Source organism: Polypterus senegalus, chromosome 2 (genome assembly GCF_016835505.1).
Source record: "Polypterus senegalus isolate Bchr_013 chromosome 2, ASM1683550v1, whole genome shotgun sequence".
In the NCBI taxonomy this organism is placed as follows: domain Eukaryota; kingdom Metazoa; phylum Chordata; class Cladistia; order Polypteriformes; family Polypteridae; genus Polypterus; species Polypterus senegalus.
Genome location: NC_053155.1, coordinates 290,330,043 through 290,348,530, shown reverse-complemented (window position 1 = coordinate 290,348,530; position 18,488 = coordinate 290,330,043). Strand labels below are relative to the sequence as shown.

General features: G+C 35.8%; 1 protein-coding gene across 2 annotated transcripts in view; it reads right to left on the bottom strand.

Annotated features, from left to right (window-relative positions):
* The window catches only part of LOC120523987, a 68,387-nt gene that overhangs the window by 31,760 nt on the left and 18,139 nt on the right, over positions 1 to 18,488 (bottom strand). The window contains exons 3-6 of one of the 2 annotated variants that reach the window (XM_039745752.1): positions 14,172 to 14,296; positions 6,431 to 6,519; positions 2,043 to 2,119; positions 167 to 310 (exon numbers count right to left, since the gene is read on the bottom strand). In XM_039745752.1, coding sequence (XP_039601686.1) covers positions 167 to 310; positions 2,043 to 2,119; positions 6,431 to 6,519; positions 14,172 to 14,296 — 435 coding nt within the window. The remainder of the gene's footprint in view (positions 1 to 166; positions 311 to 2,042; positions 2,120 to 6,430; positions 6,520 to 14,171; positions 14,297 to 18,488) is intronic. The other variant, XM_039745753.1, reaches the window with a different exon arrangement.

Genomic DNA, 18,488 nt, shown 5'->3' with positions numbered 1-18,488 from the left:
AGTTATTCTCTATATAAATCTTTTTTAATGATAAATTTAAAAAAATAAAAATTTTATTATGCCCAAACCATTGCAACCAAAATCCTGAGAGCTGATTTTACCTGTTACTATTAATTCAAATATTAAAAAGACTCAAGTTCTCCAATTCAATGAATTTCTACCCCACCTCAGTCTGTCTTGTGAAGGGGGCCGTGTTGATGTTTTATGTGGTGGCTCCTTAGAATTCAAAACAATATCTAAAGATATCAGATGTTCATATCGTTCCAGCATTTGTGTGATCTTTTCACGTGGAACTCCATGTTTGTTCCGCCTAAAAAGAAAAAAGCAGAGGGAACTCTTGTTTAAACTTGCTAATCAAGGACCATTTTAAAATACTGTATTTTTGATTTCTATTCTGTTTTTGCAATCACTTTAAACTGAAAACTAATATATTAGGTTTGTTCCTCCCATTAAATGAGGCAAGACTACTCAGCACATAAACACTAAATATTATATTTCTCATACTACTTCTTAACATATGATGCCTGAGATTACAAGCAACTGTGCTTCAAATCAGATAATTACAATATGATAATTTAGCTTATTTTTCCATTTTATCTCTAAATATTGGCATACGTTTAAACCCAATAAAGAAATTTGGTAAGCGCAACAAAACTTGACTTGCTTACTGCTAAGGCGAAAGTGCTCTTAAAAACAGGGCATAATGAATGCATTAAAATGCTTAACAGTGCCTCATGTTTATTTATTTATTTATTTTTTTTTAGTTTTTATAAAGAAGTCTTACCTTTACATCCTTCTTTATGTCTTGTGTTTTGAAGAAGTCGAAGCGAATACCAAGAAGGCCACTCTTCAAAACCAGGTGTAAAGGTCGTTTTACATCTCCTACTATATTTTAAAGTTGCTTTCTTAAATTCAGTGCATCCTTTACTTGCTCGATTGCAGCAAACACAACAGAATCAGTTTTACCATTAAAATAAATATAAAAGGTTTTTGCTTATGCTGAATAATTTACAGCGACCAAATTAACACTGGGTTTAAACGTTGAAAATGTAGACATGGACAAGAGTTATCCACATTTGAGTTTTTGATGTTTCAATGCTTATAGCCCTGAATTCAAGTGGTACTTTGTGAACTGTATGCTAATTTTATACATCCATATTTACATAAAGTTGAAAAATTTGCAGTCAATTTAAAAACCATAGAATAAAATACAGACTGTTGATCAAGTAAAAATTGAACAAGAAAACTTAATTTGTTTAACAAAGCATTAATATAAAATTTTCATGCTATTCACCAATGATAGGTAAACTTTCACAGAAATATGAGGAAAGCTGCAAACTTAGTGTTAGGAACTGAGTAAAAATAATTCATTTGTTGCAGAATCAAGTGCAAAGAAAGAAAAAATAGTTTACTTTATTTATAAATGTAACAAGATAGCCATGCATTCATTTTCCAAATCATACTTGTTTTCCTTTGTAAATGATGTGGGAGATCAAAGTCTAGCCTGATACTGTATTACTGTTCGCAAGGAAAGAACAAACGGCAAATGGAATGCTAGTACACTGCAAAGCACATTCTAACAAACAAATCTATTACTGGCCAATTTCAAGTCTGAAATTAATCTAACAAAATCATCTTCAGACAGGAAGCAGAGAATAAAAGGAAAAAATCTATATATTTGTCATTGTGATTCTAATGCTGTACCACTACCCACAAAATGTCTATGGCTCCAAAACATAACTATATGACTCAAAAATGTATTAAATCGAGTCTTAACCTCATCTTTCAGAACAAGATGTAGAAGACAAAAATCGGGGAAAAGTAAGCATTAGATCAGACTGCAGACACACGGATGTCTGTAATGTCTGCATCAAAAACTGTTAAGTTTAAAGAGGTAAAGTATTTAAAATGAAATGTAAAAAAATCTACAAAAATATTATGACACAAACGAAAAAGACAAAATATCATATAATAATAATAAAAGCAAGATAATTCAAAAAAGCAAACACTGAAAATTAAATGCTATCTAAGCAAGATCTTACTTCTCCAGCTCCACAGGATCAAACTTCCAACCAGTGTTGGGCTCATGGAACTCCACATTATAACCTTTTTCAAGTGCCTAAAATACAGAAAACAATAATCTGTCACTATTATTATTATCGTATTAAGCTGCAGTTCCAAAAACAATTTATTTTCCCATGATCTTGACAAATTATTACAATAAAAAGTCAATTTACAGAAATGTAATATTCTTTTAACTGAAACACAGAAAATGAGAAAAGAATAAAAAAAAAATTGTACGGCACTGGCTTTCCCTTACTTGACAGAGGAAAGCCCTCTAGCTTTGCATCACTCATTAGGGCATGTGGTAGTGCAAGAGAAAAAGATGTCTCCCGTATCTTCTTATCTCTCCTGCATGTTGATGAGAGAGTAAGAACATGTCTCCTGTAAGACTGTGCGCATGCTGCTGTGTGCGCTTGTATGCCCACACATTACCTCAACTATTGCAGAAGGCAAACACATCCCATATTCTCTTTCTCTCAGTTTACTTACCAAGTGTATTTTTTCAAATACCGATCTCACCTGGCTATGATTATTTTTGTGAATCAAAGCTCTGCTTTGCCATTGGTAGTACTGATTATGGGCAAGATACGAGTACAATGACTGCATCTGCTAAAGCCTAATGTATGGAAAATGATCATTACCACAAATTAACATTAAACTATATGGGTACATCGTATTTAAAGCTATTGATTTACATAATACAAAACAAAACTGCAAATGAAAGCTGATATAAGACTGAAATGCAAATGTTTAGAATTAATTTAAATATACTGCCCCTGTCATTAGGCAGAGCTTGGGAGCATATGCTGATAGCGCATTGCCACACCCACCACACAACAAACCACCTGGATTGGGACCAAAGTGTGGCGGGTGACATCTCAGTACCACACTGGAATAGTGTGAGGCTTTTTATTGTGGTTGGAGTGCCAATCCTGCCACCAACCCCTAAGTTTCCCTGTAAACTGGAGGACCTGCTTTCAGGACCGGATACAGATTAGCATCATACCCAGGACAAAGCAATTGCACATTAAGGGCCTTGCTCAAGGGCCCAACAGAGTAGAGTCACGTCTGGCGCTTACTGGATTCGAAAAGGCAAACTGATGATTGCTAGTGCAGATCCCTTGCCTCAGAGCCACCACTCTGTTAAATGCCACCAGGCAGAGCACTGCAAATACACCCAAGAAAAAGGATAGTTATGTTTTATGAAAAAATTTCAAAAAAAAAAAAAGAGCTGTAAGCAAATGTGACTAAAAACCATACTGATTATTAAAGAATAATCACTGCATATCTTTAAGTTGTCAAAACCTGAAAATATTAAATCAATTTTACTATAAAAGATATGAATTTATGTATCAAGAATCTATGCATATGACCCAGTTTTCATTTGCATTTTCTGCAACCATTGCCTAAATACATGCTCCTGTCAAGAGCAGAAAAGCGGCAGCAACAAAACTGACTTTTTACTTGAAATAATTTTCAGTATTTTTAACCAACTGCTAAAGAAGTAAGATATATCTAAGTCAGTTTTAGTGCTTCTCACTTTCAAAAAATGTTGGATTTGGATATCTTTACATGCCATTTAAACATCCATCTTAATAAAAGGACAAGTGCCTATATGTCTGTATGTATGTCCATCCAGTTGCTATATATATATAGTGCATCACAAACATTTTTAGTAATAAAATGCATTGCATTTCTGATTCCAATAGATGGTGCATCACAAACTTTAAGACTGCTCTTACAAATTCTATACCAAATAGCAGTGCACCAAGCAATGCTTACGTCTCTGTTATATGCCAATGTTAACGCTGAGGTCTGCATTGATTGCAACTCATCTTAGACGAGTAGAATAGGTAGTAAACAGAGTATTTCCAAAACCAACATAGGAATAAGGATAGGAGATAAGGAGAATTCAACTGAATTCAATTAAATAATGGAAGAATGTGTAGAAATTATTAGAGGGTTCCACCAAGGCTTGAAAGGTGCACATATGCACACCAGTTTTACATAGGCGTAGATTACACAGAAATTTGCAGAAATGTACCAGGAACTTGATATTTTACAACACTACATGACAGTGTGTTTTATTCCGTGACTACCTTGATATTGACATTATCTTTATTAAGAAACAAAGATTGAGTTTCATTTGAAAGTACAGCCTCTTGACCAGAGTTCATAAAGAATAGGATTTACAAAGGAAAAACTTCTTCAGTGTACAATCAAATAAAAACAGTCATGTGTCACAAAATTCCAACCATTATCACAAAAAAGAGTAGTTAATGAACAAGTAAGTTGCTTGAATCTATCTTGTTATGAAAATTTACGGTAATTACAAAATGTAAAGGTTTTCTTTTTGATAGAGAGCTCCAAGATAAGAGAGACAGTGTGTTATTTATTGCGTTACTCTATAAGTACTGTCGGTAGTTGCCCCATCTGATGAATAAGTGCAGTCATCTGCTAGCCACTACATTTGGAATAATTTTACTGTTTAATCATCCCATGTTTAAAAGTGTTCAAGTGGTTAAATCCATTTTCATTTTAATAACTAAGATTTATTATTATTTTTGTTATGAAATCCTTTTGTGAACTAAAGACATCAGCTTTCTTTTTCATGTTTGAAATTGTATATTTTTCACTGCACATGTATGTCATGTCATTTACCTGGTTAAGACTATGCCACATTATGTACCTTTTCCAGCAATTGTTAGTTATAACCTTTATTTACATGATCTTAATGGTCAGAGAAAGTTGACGGTGAGCTCCAGTAAATACAGTCGTGTAATGTGACATGCATAGTAACTCACTCCAAGTAGGCCACGGTTCGCCCATGACAAGATCAGACAAGTGTGATTGTAAAACTGTGGCTGAACTTATTCAGGCAGCACAGTATCAGCTGTTAGACAAAGGCGCTGAGGAGGTTGGCACTCACTCAGGTAAATGTGAAATGGGCTGTGATTTTCAGTCATTTAAATTGTCATTGTCTGTTGAGGAGTGCAGCAACTGTGGTCGGTAAGTCTGACACACCCCACGACAAGAAGCCCCTAATGTGACATCTGCATTAACTGCTGAAGGCATGTTCATGGTTATTGGTTTCTTCCTCCATATTATTAAAATAATGAAAGGACATCCGAGTATAATTTTTGTACTTTCTAAATAGTACATATTTGCATAGATTTAGAGAGTAATGTAAAAGTAATCAGTAATATGTTTCTCGAGGAAATAATGAATAAAGTAATCAAATGACAACATAGAAGTAAACTAGTAATTTGTAATAAATTACTTTCTTTGAATAACTATTCCAACTCAAAAGTCGGGATATTTAAAATAATTTAACTTTAAGCAATGTATCTTCTTTTAATTAAAATACTACCTTATATACCATTTTTCAAAAATAGTTTATCATGGTGCTGATAAATTCTTCTTTAAAAATAAACTTTGAAATACAAGCTCTGTTAATTATCTTAAAGTAACTTCAGTATTTTTCAAGTTGGAAGATTTTTTTCTTCACAAACTACAGTATGTATATATGCATTTGCCTTGTAAAATTGTATTCAAAAGTCCAGTGGTTTCTATAAATTTAATAAATGTCCTGCCCACACTGGCGCTTTACAAAGGAGGTAATGGGGAATGAAGTATGACTGGAATATATAAGCCTAAATAATTCCCAAATACATCGTCTTTGAGTTTCAATAAAAGAAAACATGCATGACAACAAAAAGGATCTGAAAATACCAATTTTATTACATATTTCTGGTACTAATTTTCTCAAGGTACGGATATGTTTTCTATTCTCCTAAGAGAGTTTTCACATACAGCAAATACAATGGTATGAAAAATTTACTGCGATTTTATCCTTTGAGAGGAAACCACTCCCAGCTTGGGTAAAAAGATTACTTTGGAAGAGCACAAGTGCTGCGGTAACGCGCACAGCTAGTTTTGTTTGAAAATGGCTGAATCTTATAAGATTAGACATATCATTTTTAAACAAAAAAAACACAAAGCTATCTGACAATGTGTGTAATCGAAAGATGCAGGTCAATATTCGTCAACTGTCAGTTTAAAAAATTCGTGTATCCAGGAAGTTTTATTTAGGGCTTTTGATTTCCAGTTTTACTCATGCCCCATTCATTCCAAAGTAAAATGCCACTGAAGGCAAGTTTTTTTTTTTTTCTTCACAATTTATAGAAAATGCTAGACTTTGGAATACAACTTTGCATGGCAAATGCATATATACTCTGTTTAAATACCAAATGTATCTTTTAAAAAGCCGCACTCATAGGAAGACGACATATATACATAATATGAAATACACATCACACTTATAAAGACCCAATGCACAGATATAAATATACATAAAAATACTCACCAGTTGAACATAAGGCTTCATTTCCCAAGCTTGTGTATTTGTATTATCTATAACTATAGGAGACTGGCCTTTTTCCATTGCTTCTTTGGCTGTTTAAGAAAAAGAAAAAAGAGCCATGGTTAAATCTATTTCATATAAGAAACATGAAAGATACACTGAACTGGCATATTTCAAGTTATTGAAATGTGCAGCAATTTAATTAACACGTGACATAATTTAATAAACGATTAAGGCAATATTAAATTCAAGAAAATACTTTAGAGCCAAACAATGCAGATGAAAATTCACTTAGTTGGATCAAAAATGCATGCAGATAGGCATAAGAATAAGTGATCTAAAGAAACAGCCTGCTAAATCCAACCCATTTTTTTCTTTTGCCTACTATTACAACTGTTATATTATTGATCTCCCCGTGATGCCATTTCACTTAAGGGTGAGAGGTTATGGATGTTCCATATCTGAAATCTGAACCAACTAGAATGAAAGACTAATTTTTGCTAAAGAATTACAAATTAAAAGTTATTCAAATACAGGTAGTCCTGGGTTACGTACGAGATAGAGACTGTAGGTTTGCACTTAAGTTGAATTTGTATACAAGTCAGAAGAGGTGCATTATTTTAATAAATGCTATTATTGACCGACTGTAACCAAGAGCTCTGCCAATGAATGATGGTGTTTTACCTCTCTCTGACCTTTTTATTATTTCTACTTTATTTTCAACGGTGATGGTTTTTCTCTTCTTTACTGTATCACCAGCACTTGCATCAGATTTGTGTTTCAGAGACATTCTTGAAGGGTGAAGATAAAAGGTTAAGATGAGCTCTTCTGCACAGCGCTATACACGCCATCACAACAGGAAGGCACCAGTCAGCACGTCCGATGTACTGACAAGAGACAACTTCCTGCTATGTGCGTAACAGTATAAGCAGGCTTGCAATTGAGATTTACTGGGGGCGGCGAGGGGGGGTTCATCACCAGCCCACCACACAGTCACCTCCACTACAGTATGCTGCCTGCAGCGTTTGCCCACCGAGAACCAACACGGTGCGGCCAAAGGCGGGTAGTGAATCTCCCAACCCCAATTCAACAGGCAGCCATCTGAGAAACACTACCATGCTACCCCAGCCGCCCCATTCACCATCAAAGGCCTCCGTTCAGCCACAACCGGGTCATTACTAGCCATGTGCGCTGGGTGGGCAGTAAAACGCCCCCCTCCGCTCCATCCAGCCTGCATCTGGTCAGGAGCAGTAGCTGTGGAGGCATAGTGGGCAGGCAGTGAACCATCATCCTGCACACGAGCGATAGCCATGGCCCTGGTGACTATGGACCACAGGTCACTGCTTGCCACCAGGAGCCACCCGTGGGACACTACATTGGGCAAGCAGCGAAATCACCCTCCTCCAGCCACCGTTTGCAGCATCCCCAGGCAGTTGCTGAGGCACGTGTTGCAGCTGCGTCCTCGTTCGTAAGTCGTAGGTCAGATGTCCGTAACCTGGGGACTACCTGTAATATCTCATGACTATGACTTTTCTCAAACCTCATTAAATGTGTGTATGTAATTTACCTTTGTCTGTTTTATTTCTTTCTGTTCAGAGATTTTTTATCTCTGCCACCTGAAAACAACTTTTTATTATTAAAAGTCATGCTTGTTGGTTATATATTAAAGTCAAGGGACTATAAAGGTTTTTCCAAAGTCTTACTATGTTTTTTATTTCCTATTTTCTTGAAAGATCCAATCCTGTTTCTAGTGACAAATTTTTACAAAGAACCTGGGACATTAGCTTGTAGGTAAGATATTTATTAATTAAAATTTTTAGTTTAGGGAAATGTGCTTAAATGAAAATCTCTATTCACTTCAACTTGGGTAATAACAGCACACTTGATCCACTCCCTGTCAAAATGACCCGCTCCGCTCACACAAACAAGGAAGCACATGCATTAACAAGTAAGAAGCCTATGTTTAAAATTGGCAGTGCAATGTCCAACATAAAAACACTGCCTGAATTAAGTCGGCCTAAAGCCAGTGATAACTAAAGGCAGAAGGACAACAAACTTACTTCAAATCTCTATCAAAGACATGCAGCCAAGTGGGAAAAGTGTATAGCTCTGCGAGATGTGCAAATTAGTGGCAACCCCAAAATGCCTGCTGAAAAGCAGGTAACAATATCAGCATTATGATCCCAGACCCAGTCACCGATCCCCTTCAGTGGTTCCCTTGCTAAGAGAACCTCATCAGAGAAGGTCTTTTCGATGACCAGCACTGTATTGCTACAGGGCATGTCTCAGGCCAGATGCAATGGACAAGCTTGTATTCCTTGTAAAACAAACCAGTAAAAACAAAACTTTATATTAAATGCGCTTCACATTTGATTTTATTACCATATATACTCGCATTTAAGTTCTCAGATAAGTCAGGGCTTGATTTTACAGTGTAATTTCCGGTATTTTATAACGTCGGTCGTGTAAGTTGAATGCAGAAACTTCACGCTATTGGCCCAAGAGATTACAATATGCTAACATCCACCTGAGAGAATAGCCGCGGAGCACACTGCCTTTCTTTTATATGTATTGTGCTTATGTGACCACATGGTAATACCCAAACTATTCCGAAGCGATGTTTGCATTGTTTTGTGCTTTTTGTAACTCACACCCTTATACACCTTTTTCGTAAGAGCATCCCTTATCTATGATGGAACATTCGATCAGAAGAAAATATGAAGCTGGTTTTAAATTAAAAGACGTTAAAGTGTCAAAAGAAACTGGTTAACTGCACTGCTACAACAAAATTTAAATGTGTCTGAGAAACTGGTGCAAGATTGGAGGAAGCAAGAAAATGTATATAAAAAAAAAAAAGGTTTGTTGTATTTTTGAACAGGTGTATAAGTCAGGGTCTAATATTATGATCGATTTGTCAGTTTCAAGACCTGACCTATATGAGTGTATATACGGCATTTGCCAATTATCAAAATTTTTTACTTATTTTTTCTGATTTATTAACTTGGGTTTACACTTTATTGAATCCCATGATTACATCTTGCCTGAAGAAGGGGCCTGAGTTGCCTCAAAAACTTGCATATTGTAATCTTTTTAGTTAGCCAATAAAAGGTGTCATTTTGCTTGGCTTTTCTCTACATTCATAATGGCTAACACGGTACAACACCCTTGAACCCCATGGGAAAACTCATTTTTTGCACTTTACCCTTGCTAACAACTGCAAGCAGTGTGCAGCATTCAGGGTACAATTCCATTTCTAAAGCCACTTCCTCTAAATGCTTTTTTGTAAAAAGAAGTCGTCAAGAAATGCATGTGACATTCTTGTTAAAATAAAACGAACCCTATTTTAAATTGTCTCTTTCTTTAGTTAAAAAAAAAAAAAAATCTTAACAGTGCAGAAATTTCATGCAATGACTTGTGGTAAAGGTGGGATCCTATGATAGTGCTACATTTAAAGTCAGTGAACTCTTTAGTTCAACCCATTCTACTGTCAATGTTTTTCAATTGAGACTGTATAGCTATAGTCATATGAAAAAGTTTGGGAACTCCTCTCAGCCTGCATAATAATTGACTCTGCTTTCAACAAAAAAGATAACAGTGGTATGTCTTTCATTTCCTAGGAACATCTGAGTACTGGGGTGTTTTCCGAACAAATATTTTTAGTGAAGCAGTATTTAGTTGTATGAAATTAAATCAAATGTGAAAAACTGACTGTGCAAAAATTTGGATCCCCTTGTAATTTTGGTGATTTAAATGCATTTAACTGTTCAATACGAATTACTTGCAACACCAAATTGGTTGGATTAACTCATTAAGCCTTGAACTTCATAGACAGGTGTGTCCAATCATGAGAAACGGTATTTAAGGTGGTCAATTGCAAGCTGTGCTTCCCTTTGACTCTCCTCTGAAGAGTGACAGCATGGGATCCTCAAAGCAATTCTCAAAAGATCTGAAAACAAAGATTGTTCAATATCATGGTTTAGGGGAAGGCTACAAAAAGCTATCTCAGAGGTTTAAACTGTCAGTTTCAACTGTAAGGAATGCAATCAGGAAATAGAAGGCCACAGGCACAGTTGCTGTTAAACCCAAGTCTGGCAGGCCAAGAAAAATACAGGAGCGGCATATGCGCAGGATTGTGAGAATGGTTACAGTCAACTCACAGATCACCTCCAAAGACCTGCAAGAACATCTTGCTGCAGATGGTGTATCTGTACATCGTTCTACAATTCAGCACAATTTGCACAAAGAACACCTGGCAGGATGAGGAGAAAGAAGCCCTTTCTGCACTCATGCCACAAACAGAGTCGCTTGTTGTATGCAAATGCTCATTTAGACAAGCCAGATTCATTTTGGAACAAAGTGCTTTGGACTGATGAGACTAAAATTGAGTTATTTGGTCATAACAAAAAGCGCTTTGCATGGCGGAAGAAGAACACCACATTCCAAGAAAAACACCTGCTACCTACTTTCAAAGTTAGTGGAGGTTCCATCATGCTGTGGGGCTATGTGGCTAGTTCAGGGACTTGGACCCTTGTTAAAGTCGAGGGTCAGATGAATTCAACCCAATATCAACAAACTCTTCAGGATAATGTTCAAGCATCAGTCACAAAGTTGGAGTAATGCAGGGGTTGGATATTCCAACAAGACAATGACCCAAAACACAGTTCGAAATCTACAAAGGCATTCATGAAGAGGGAGAAGTACAATGTTCTGGAATTGCCGTCACAATCCCCTGACTTATCATTGAAAAATCTATGGGATGATTTGAAGCAGGCTGTCCATGCTCGGCAGCCATCAAATTTAATTTAACTGGAGAGATTTTGTATGGAAGAACGGTCAAAAATACCTCCATCCAGAATCCAGACACTCAAAGGCTATAGGGGGTGTCTAGAGGCGGTTATATTTGCAAAAGGAGGCTCAACTAAGTATTGATGTCATATCTCTGTTGGGGTGCCCAAATTTATGCACCTGTCTAATTTTGCTATAATGCATGTTGCATATTTTCTGTTAATCCAATAAGCATAATGTCACTGATGAAATACTACTGTTTCCATAAGGCATGTCATATATTAAAAGGAGGTTGCTACTTTGAAAGCTCAGCCACTGATAAATAAAAATCCAAAGAATTAAGAGGGGTTCCCAGACTTTCATATGACTGTATATCCTAGGTGCGGCTCAAACATTTTAACTCAATAACTTCAGGGGGTGTCCACATACCTTTGCCCATATAGTGTAAAATATTTTATTTTTCCTGTTTCAAGATATAACTGGGAACACTGGGGAAAACAGACTGAAATTCTGCATTTCAGATTAATAATTCCATTATATTTAAATAAAGTATTACATCTTTCAAGATGAGCAAGTGTACGAGAGAGATACTTAATGAGTACTAGGGGGCTTCGCTCGCCAACACCCGTGTTTGGTTTTCCAAATACACAGTTAAGATTTTTTTTTTTTCTTTGAACTTCTGTAAAAACAATATTTGTAATCTTGCGAGTCCCAATATGCTGAATCTTTTTAATGAGGTCAGTGAGACGTGTTTAATGACTTTGTACCATAATTCAGGATAGGTTTCTCTGTTTGGAATTTCAGCACAGACAAAACGATCTATATCATCAGCAGTTAATGTTTTTGTTACAAAGTAACCAATAAATGCATGTGCGTTAAACTCCGTTTTTGAAATTCTCAAGATTCTTTATTTGTCACATGTATAGTTATACAGGACAACACGCAGTGAAATGCATCTTGATCCGCTTATCAAAAACTGTGCAAAGTTACAAGAATATCAGTTAGATTAACAAAAAATCATAGATTGAAAGATAACAGTATAGTAGAACATAATAAATAAGTAAAATTATGTGAATAAAGTAGAATTAAGTGTTAAGGAGCAATAGTGTAGTGATTATTGTGCAAAACAGTTAGACTGGTGCATAGTTAAATGAGGCAGTTTGTTTGTTTGCGCTACTGCGATCTTTATTTTCTTTTTTATATTTTCTAATTTTCCTACTTTCATATCCTTTAATCTTCTCCACATGTGTATAGCGCCAACATTTTTTTTAAGCCTTTCAAATTTTACTGCTTTCATAATCTCTAACCTGCTCTGAATGTGTTTAGCACCAACGTTTGTAAATGTCTTTATGAAGTTCTACTTTGTCTTTTACTCTTTGTCTTTTAATTCTGAGCCGGATTGGACGTGCTTTTTTTCCCCAATTCCACTTGTTCCGGGCTGATATTTACTTTCCTTATTTTCTGAATTTGCACCTCGATTATTCTTTTTTGCTCTTTTTTCTCTCCAACACTTTTGAATCTCTTTTCCCCCTGCTGCTTTCTTCTTTGCTTAGATGTCGATATTTCATTTATAATGTACTGTCCTTATATGCTTTATACGCGCTGAGAGCCCTGAATCTGTGTATGCTCAAATCCTTTAGACGACTGAATGTTTTGCTGTCTCTTGGCTTATTTGATATTGATTGTAAGTAGGGCATGTCTTGCAAGAACCTCATGTTCCACATCATCATGAGACAATCCTGGCACAAAGTCTCATGTTTAAGGTCCCCGGCGAGACGCTCTGTGGCCATGGGTCTTTTTTCTCTGCGCTTTTCTTTCTTCGTTGTTTAGTCGTCGACGTTTCACTTCTACCCTATTCATTTATACCGTATTGACCTTATACACTTTATATACACCGAGAGCCCTGGAGCTGTGTGTGCTGCGTGACTGCCTTTACACTACCGATTTGTTTTTTCTGCCCGTGGTCTTATTTGTTGATATTGCTTGCAAGTAAGGGCGTGTCTTGCAAGAATCTAGTTCTGTGTTCCCGTGAGACACACCGTGGCAAGTCTCTTTTGTCTCGCGGGTCTTTTAAATGTCTTCCGAGAAGATCACGTATCGTAGCCTTGCTTTTGCTTTCCAGGTCAGGATTTCTTTTTATAATGAAGAGATGAGATTTACTTTAGCAAAAGTTTAATAATGCTAAGAATTGTTTTTTCTCAAAACCCATTTGTATAGTGGTATAAAAGAAAACCAATTCACATACTATATTCACTCTTTTGACTGAAGGGGGCTGATCTCCCTCAAAAACTTGCATATTGTAATCTTTCTAGTTAGCCAAAAAAAGGTGTCATTTTGTTTAACTTCTCACTACACTCTTTTACTCATAAATATTAATCATAAATAGAACTTATTGGATTTTTTCCCCATTTAGACTTTCAAATCACCTCCTGTAAAACATCTAACACATATTAAGATACCGTATGCATCCATAAACATCGGTAGATAAAACTGAACAAATTAACTTTTCACTTTTTGGAAATATATATTTTTAGTACTTCTGAAAAATAATGTGGCATAACTTGCAATGTTTGAAATTACATTTAAGAAATAGAGTCCAGACATACTACGCTATGACTGATGAAGAATGTGTGCATCCACAACAAAAGTGTATAGCACAAATTATAGATATGGGGGAGCAGTTGAAAAGCTAAACACAAAGAAAATGTCCATTGTTCTATATTGTTTCTCTTATCATCTTGTGAACTGTACATTAACTATTTGAAATTATAATGATGATGCTGCATACCACCAGTTAACCTTATTTGTAATAAGTTTTTTTTTTTTTTGTTACCCATTCTGCAAGCAAAAACACAGCCTTTAGCTATGGTACCTCCACCCATCCCTTTCCCCATTTATTTCAACATAATAATGATAAGAAATTGTAAAAGTAAAAAACTGTACAATCTAACAAATGTACCTCTACTTTGATTCCATTCATGAGCATCACCAAGAAGGGATGGGTCATAAGAGTAGCCTGTCTGCTGTGAAAAGTAATCATCAGTACTCAACACAACACCATTGGGATTACTTTGGGCGAGTTCTCTGTAAGTAAAACAAAAAGTAGTAAGAATATTCAATTATCATCATACAAAAATGTGTATTATCCAGTATTGCATTATAACTGATGCACATTATTTCATTTGGCTCTGTATCAGATTCATCTGCACATATACTGCTTCACCTAGCATGAGTAGCATCTAAAAGATTGCCCAATGTATAGCTGGTAGATATTAAAGGTGGCCAAATTATTAAATCCATAAAATCACTTGATATTAATGTTAACCTAACAAACATATTTAATGCTGATTTAGAAATGCAGAGTATTTAAATTAATATTTTTACACATACATGTCTTTGTAAAAATTGCTAAATATGTCAAGCTTACGAGATTAGGAAATAGTGCTAATGAACCAATTTTATGCTTGTGAAAATAAAACACTTTATGTGGATTTAAATCCACATTCTCACACATTTATGCTGTTCACTAGCCATCTTAAAGACATGAGTTGCCCCATTCTGTTTCAGGACATCATGTTTGAGAAGTCAATCACATATATGTTTCTTTAATGCATCTAAAGCGCCAGTCTGTCCAGTACTGAAGAAATATAAAGTATATTTCAATTTTAGTGACTTTTGCCAGACCAGAAACATTACAGACACAGGCCTAAATATACAAATGATTTGCCAGAGATGGGCATCAGCCAGTTTCTTGCTCTTCACACAGAGTTACCCCAGCTGGCTTACAAGCAACATTTTATGAGACATGTGGAAGAATATATGTTTAATTTGTATGCATCTGTTTAGGGTTTGTATTATGCTCTGTTAACTTTAAAACCTATCACTAGAAAAATATATGTCGCTGTATAACAGGAAGTAAGGAACTGGGTTTCATATATGTTAAATAGTTTCATACTAGTTATTTTCTTTAAGTGTTAGCCAAATCTGTATCAATCCGTTTCTTTATAGGTACAGTACTTATACAATATGTCCACAGGCAGACAGAGTTATGTGAAGGCAATGTTTTGTTATTCTGAAATGAAAAACCTAAGAGTCCAGGCAGTTACTAAGAAGATAATTAAAGATCTCTGTTAGCAATGCAGTTGTTAAATGTGTGCTAACTAAGGGTCACCAGACATGACCCAACTCTTGTAGGTATGAACTAAGCAGACTGACATTGATTTACGAAATGGCAAGAATGGAGGGAAGATTTAAAGCTATAATGGGTGTGCACTGTGTTAACTGGCCATTCAGAACTTGAAAGTTCAGGATCAGCAAGACCTCCTTTTGTTAAATTAAAATATTGGCAGCTTCTTTACTTCCACATATGTAAATGAGAGTGCACTGCATGGTCAAGCACACTCTACTTATATAAGGTTGCATGTAAAATTAAGAGTACAGAGCACTAGAGATCGGGCTCAATTTCAAATTTTGCTTTTTGCAGTTAACCTGGACTACTACAGACACATTTAGAAAAGAAGTCAGCTTGTCATTCTGTTCACATCATAAGTGAAAACAGCCTTGAAACAAAGTTGTGTTAGTAAATAAAAATTCTCCCCGACAGGAAAGCAACATGTATATACAGTATTATTCCAAAAATATATAGTTAAGAAAGCAGGCAATTCACCAGTAAATCACAAGTGCAATTTGTGTGAAGCAGATATCGCAGAGAAAGGAAGGAGCAGTTGATATGGGGCTTCCACAAAAGTTTTATTTAAGCAACCTGTGGTACATTAACACATCACCTCTCAGTGCAACATATTTCAGATTTTTTATGCTGATGTACAGAAAAGTGTGCTTGATTTTAGTTGGCCTTCATACCATAGTAGTTTGAAGGAATTTTTCCAAAACCTGATCCAATAAAGTTTTAAGTTTTCTTCATTTAATGAACTTTATTAAACCTGAATTTTATTTATCACCATGTAATAAACATGATACACCACTGCATTTAATAAATAAAAGCTTAAAATATTTTGATTTTCAATTTTTAATAACTGCAGTGTGGAAAGGCCGAATTTATTTGCTCTTTACTATTACGTGTCTGGGCAAAAGAAGCATACTTTGAAAATAAAAATAACATTGAAACACAGATACTACTAGATTCAAAACAATTAATGTACAGAAGAAACCCCCCTGCTGAGGAAGGTGTTCTGCGGTGTCCTTTTCAAAATGTTCTCTGCATACTAGTAGAGAATTCAGCCTTGTATTAAATATTTGTGGAATTAGGAAAAGTTAATTTAAATGCACAACAAATTCCACACCAACCTGCACTGCACCAGATCAACAGTCGTTTTTTTATATAAACACCATCAAACAAACTTTAATGCTGTCAAGCCACAACCAGAAAAAAAAAACACCACAAGTATGTCTAAACAGTAGTAGAGAGATACTGATAGAAAGAAAATAATGAAAGTAGCCATTTTCCTTTTGAAAGCCTGTCACTGACCAATCAGTTACTTAAAATCATAAGGCAAATACACGGCAAGTGTAAGGCAAGTACAAGTTGTCACTGGAATACTCGACTTGCCAAGTATGATGTCAGTTTATTTGTGGTAGAAAAATCAAACACTATTTTGATATAATGAAATCCACTTTGGGCAGAGATAGGTTGTATGCTTTAAAAATGCAGCGTAATTATGAGCTGTCTCTGTGTGACTAGGTTACAAGGCAGGACTTGAATTTCAGCATGCAGTGGCAGGCATCACACATTTAAAAAATTTTTATTTATAAAAGTGGAAATATCCTGCTGTTCTTTCAAGACACAAAAAGACAATGTTTTCATTATCATTGATTATATTTTATTAGGGCAATTTCAGAAATAAAAATATATGGTTTGCACATGGTTTGTGAGTGATATGCTATGAAAAAAATCTAATGTGAGTTGCATGAACTTGGTGTGCCTCACAGTTGATGAGAAAACCTAAAAGCAAGTTAGATCACCGACTAATCCTCAAGGAAAATCCACATAATGCAACAAAGTTTTTAAATTTATTCTCTGAATATAAAAGATGTGGTAACATTTATTCAGTCAATCCATCAGTCTATTATTTTTTAACCCATTTATTTAACCCCATAAACTCCAGAAGTGACTCTACTTCGTTGGGCCCTTGCGTAAGGCGCTTAACCTGCAATTGCTTCGTCCTGGGTATGATGTTAGTCTGCATCCAGCCTTGCAAGCAGTTCCTCCAACTTACAGCGAAAACTTCGGGGTTGGTGGCAGGATTGGCACTCCAGCCACCGTTTAAAAAAAAAAAACAAAAAAACCCACACTGAGGTATCAACTGCTGCACTTGGGTCCTAATTCAGGTGGCTCATCATATGGTGGGTGCAGCAACGTGCTATCAGCACATGCTACCAACCTTATTTAGTTCTGAGTAGCTTGAAGCAGGGGACAATTATGGCAGCACTTGGTGCAAAATAGGAACCAAACCTGAGTAGGACACCATTCGATTGCAGGGCACACTCAAACAGGGTCAGGGACAATTCAGAATCTTCTGTTAAAAGTAAACTGCATGTTTTTTTTAATGTTAAAGAAAAAACATGCAGACACTATGAGAACGGGGAAATTCTACACAGGCACTGACTTCTGTAGTGAGTGTAGCTAGTTTTAAGCAAAATGGCTCTCTCCGTATCCACAGCTAATCAACTGCTTTACTTTATTGCCATCAAAATTAGATCATCAGCATACAACAGCTATCATGGAGATTCCTTATTTGTCTGGTCATAACCTCCACCACCATCATGAAAAGCATTCAGAATAGATCCATGGTGCAGCTGTAGCCCCACCATATCTAAAAACTACACTCCTCTTCACACCGCTAATTACTGTTCTTGAACAACTGGTTCAGAGGCTTCTGCAAAAGATAAAACATCACCATTGTGGACAACTGGGTTCCTTTTCTGGGAAAGACAGTGTTTCTTCAGACAAGATGGTCTACACCCTAACAGATTAGGCACCCGGGTCCTCTATGACAACATCTCAAAGGTAATCGGTCTTTCTTGACTAGGTAGTTTTAGTCCTAATGGTCTCTATCATCCTGTTTTAGGATGTGATAATTCTGTAGTGAGGTCACTGATATATGCATACTGTATTACTGCAAGAATAATTAACCATGGTCAAACTAATAAACCAAGACAAAGTGGTATAAACACGAATAATTTAGTTACCATTTCACCTATAGATGTGCACTCTATTTAAACAATAACAATACAGATTAAAGAAAAACTCTGCACAAAC